The 4,284-nt window shown below is 41.5% G+C and overlaps 1 protein-coding gene across 1 annotated transcript in view; it reads right to left on the reverse strand.

The window, feature by feature from the left end:
• LOC107299212 (laminin subunit alpha-5) overlaps nt 1-4,284 on the reverse strand; it is a gene marked incomplete at its 5' end in the record, with an annotated part of 68,482 nt that overhangs the window by 49,917 nt on the left and 14,281 nt on the right. Inside the window, one exon of the mRNA XM_015828577.1 lies at nt 3,110-3,226. Coding sequence (XP_015684063.1) covers nt 3,110-3,226 — 117 coding nt within the window. The remainder of the gene's footprint in view (nt 1-3,109; nt 3,227-4,284) is intronic.

Here is a 4,284-nt window from a genome sequence, read left to right on the forward strand (position 1 = left end):
AATTCTTCCTTTTTCATTTTTAGAGATAATTCTTTTTGGCCCCGACCACGACGGTCATGCCCAAGGCATCTAAAAAAACCAAACAATGTCATAAAATATAAATACAGGCATTAGAATAACATTGATCAAAAATAATTTTAAAAGATGGGTCTTAGTATTTCTTTTTAGCCAAGAGAGTAAGGTTTAAAGTAAACCGTGGTTAGAATGCAGTATTGCTAAACTATATGAAGAACAGTTGCAGGAATTGGTATGTCTAGTTTAATGAAAAGAAGGACTAGTAGGGGTGACATGATAGCAGTCTTCCAATATCTCAGGGGCTGCCACAAAGAAGAGGGAGTCAAGCTATTCTCCAAAGCGCCTGAAGGCAGAAGAAGAAGCAACGGTTGAAAAATAATCAAGAAGAGAAGCAACCTAGAACTAAGAAGAAATTTCCTGAGAGTGCGAACAATTAATCAGTGGAACACTTGCCTTCAGAAAGAAAACAGAAGCATAATCTTTTAGGAAATATATTTAACTTGGTTTAGAACTTAAATAAAATACAAAACTGCAAGATGTCTTGAATTTAAGAATCTAGTCTGCCTTCACTGAAGCCTCATCTCTCAAATATCAATAAACCGGATTCCAGAATATCTTAAGACACAATATATAAATCCTTGGAAAGGACTCCTTCACTCAACCCATTTGCTTTCTCTGTCATACTCACAATTCTGTGCTTCATCGCGCTCCTCCACAGCAATGGCGCTCTGGAAGCTAAAATCCATAGCTTTCATGTGCCTCAGCATAGCATCAACCTCAGCTATCTTCTGACGAAACTCTTCTGCAGAGGTAGAACTAGTGTTGGCTGTGGTAAAAGTGTTCATCAGATGTATGAGATCTATATAAAAAGCCACAACAATTGAGGTGCATGATTTTTTGGACAGACTATGCGCATATAAAAGCTCTCAACTTGATTTCCCTTTAAAAGAAAGCCAATTCTCTCCGGATTCGAAAATATTGTCAGATTCAGTATTCAGAACCAGCACTGTTTATAGCAAACTAATACCGCACTGAGTCTCTTCCCATGGAGGTTTTTGATATCATTTTATTTCTTTTTGCAAGCCATTATTCCACTACATTCTTCCCTTTTTTACATTTACCAGGATGTGCAACCGTGCTAGTATCAGGCCTACATTTGTATCTGTTCAACGGTTATACAGGTACTCCTCAACTGAGCCTAAAAGTTATGTTGCTAAGTGAGAAATTTGTTAAGGGAGTTTTACCCCATTTTATGACTTGGCTTGTCGCAATTGTGAAGTGAACCACTGCAGTTTAGTTAGTAACATGGTCGTTAAAGTGAATCTGGCTTCCCCATTGACTTTGCTTGTCAGAAGGTCACAAAAGGGGATCATATGACCCTGGGACACTGCAACTGTCATAAATATGAACCAGTTGCCAAGCATCCAAATTTTGATCACGTGACCCCGGGGATGCTGCAATGGTCATAAGTGTGAAAAATGGTCACAAGTCACTTTTTCCAGTGCCATTGTAACTAAACAAACTGTTGTAAGTCAAGGACTACCTGTACACATCACAAAACTAAGTATACCCCTATCTTTCCAATACACATTCAAGCTTACAAACATTTTCCATCTTTCAGCTACCAAAATGCCTTTTAAATATATAACTAAGGGAAATAATTTCAGTATGAAAGAACCCCTGGACTGTGACCATCTTCTGCTTTCTGTTTTTCAATGATTTACATGTACTCCTTGACTTACGACCGCAANAAGGAGAAACTTCCTGACAGTTAGAACAATTAACCAGTGGAACAACCTGCCTCCAGAAGCGGTGAATGCTCCAACACTGGAAGTTTTTAAGAAGAGACTGGACAGCCATTTGTCCGAAATGGTATAGGGTTTCCTGCCTGAGCAGGGGGTTGGACTAGATGACCTTCAAGGTCCCTTCCAACTTTACTATTATTATTATATTATTATTATTACTTCTCTGTCCCAAGCAGCATTCTGAAACATTACCTCAGGATCAAAAAAGCCAACATACTTTCTCTTCCTCCCTAACCTTGCAAGCTTTTTCCCTGTGTAGTATTCACAAAACAATTATAGGTAGTGCTCGACTTACGACCACAGTTGAGCCCAAAACTTATGCCGTTAAGTGAGACATGTGTTCAGTGAGTTTTGCCCCAGTTTACGGCCTTTCTAGCTTGTCAGGGTTCCGACAGATGAAACTCTTCAAAGAACTTTGAGGCATTGTTTACCTTAAAGAATCTTTATTTGAGTAGCATAGCATCGGCATTAACACAAGGGAAGCCAAAAACTGGGCACATCTTATCAAAGCACAATTCCTTCCTTCAGTTAATAGTCATAAATCACATTCTCCAATTAGTTTGAAATGCGGGCTTCCCCTCCAGCTCGCCAATTCTTTATCATCTCTTATTTCAATAACCTTGGTTCTCACACTAGGTTCAGTATTATTATGTCTAGCTAGACCAGTGGTTCTCAACCTTTTTAATGCCGTGACCCCAACCGGTCGTAAGTCGAGGACTAAACCGGTTGTAAGTCGAGGACTAAACCGGTTGTAAGTCGAGGACTACCCAACTGGTCGTAAGTCGAGGACTTTCCCTGCCAGGGAGCGCCGCACATGCGTGGTTCCGCCCCCTGCGCCGGCCGAGGCGTAGCTGGCAAGCGGCAGAGACGGAGCAGGCCGACCACCAGCTGGCCCAGCCCAAGGGAGGTAAGGCACCTGCCGGAAAAGGGAAAAAAAATGGCGGACAAAAAAAATGGCGGACAGCCTTGCTTGGCGACCCCCGTGAAATGGTCGATCGACCCCAAATGGGGTCCCGACCCACAGGTTGAGAACCACTGAGCTAGACTCTCATGCACATTCTCCCCCTCCCCCAGCATCATCTAACTCTAAAAGCAAAAAGAAGAAAATGGTTGCATCTCCATCTGTTGTCAATGCAAAAACATCCTATGTTAGCAGCATTGACAGAACTATTGTAAGTCGAGGACTACCTGTATTGTGCAGATCACATCCTTTTGTTAGTTCTCACATCCCCACCTCCTGGGTTCCTAGAGCCACGTGTCCAGAGAAGCCTATCGCTTACATCACTTACCTCTTTTGCCTTTATAATTGTCTGCAGATGTTCAGAGATCTTCCCCAAGGAGTCTTTAGCCATTCTCAAAGTAGCCTGGATTGTGCCATATTGTTTCTCCATTTCCTTGCTCTTTAGCTGTTAGACATGAGAGAACATTAAATACTAATGCATAACCAGCGTCTGATCATAAAAGTCCAGTACGCTCTGCTCATCGTCCATTTATACACCCGTTTCTGTTTGTTACAATATGTGTTTTCGTTGTTTTAGTTCTTTTTCCTCTTTTTTTTTAAATTCTCTGTATTTACTTGCAGAACAATTCCCCTATTTTTCTGCTACAGATAGTCCTTGACTTACAACCATTCATTTAGCGACCGTTCGAACTTACAATGGCACCGAGAAAAGTGACCATTTTTCACACTTAGGACCACTGCACCATTCCCCAGGGTCACCTGATCAAACTTCGGACACTTGGCAACTGGTTCTTATTTATGACGGTTGCCGTGTCCCGGGGTCAGGTGATCCCCTTTTGCGACCTTATGATAAGCAAAGTCAATGGGGGAAGCCAGATTCACTTAACAACCGTGTTACTAACTGAACCACTGCAGTGATTCACCTAACAACTGTGACGAGAAACAACTGTGTTGTTTAGCAACATATATTTTGGGTTCAATTGTCCAAATGGTGATCATGTGACTATGGGGATGCTGCAATGGTCGTAAGTCTGAAAAACAATCATAAGTCACTTTTCTCAGTGCTGTTGTAATTTGAAGGGTCATTAAACAAATGTTTGTAAGTCAAGGACTACCTGTATCCCAAAATATCCTGGGGCATTTATTTATTTATTTGATTTGTATCCCGCCCTTCTCCTTACCGGACTCAGGGCGGCATACTGTGTTTCCTCAAAAATAAGACCCAACTGGAAAATAAGCCCTAGTTTGATTTTTCACGATGCTCGTAATATAAGCCCCACCCCCAAAATAAGCCCCAGTTAAGATCGTCAGCCAGATGGACGCATTTAGTACCGTATTTCCCCAAATATAAGCCCTAACTGGAAAATAAGCCCTAATGCATCTTATTTTCGGGGAAATATAGTAGTAATTCATTCTGCAGCCCGAAGTTTCAGTTTCTACCTGTGTTTCCTCTAAGTGATTACGATTCAGGCTGTTGAGGTCCTCTGTCTGTCGGGTTTTATT

Source organism: Protobothrops mucrosquamatus, unplaced genomic scaffold, assembly GCF_001527695.2.
Source record: "Protobothrops mucrosquamatus isolate PMUCROS unplaced genomic scaffold, P.Mucros_1.0 scaffold4681, whole genome shotgun sequence".
Lineage (NCBI taxonomy): Eukaryota > Metazoa > Chordata > Lepidosauria > Squamata > Viperidae > Protobothrops > Protobothrops mucrosquamatus.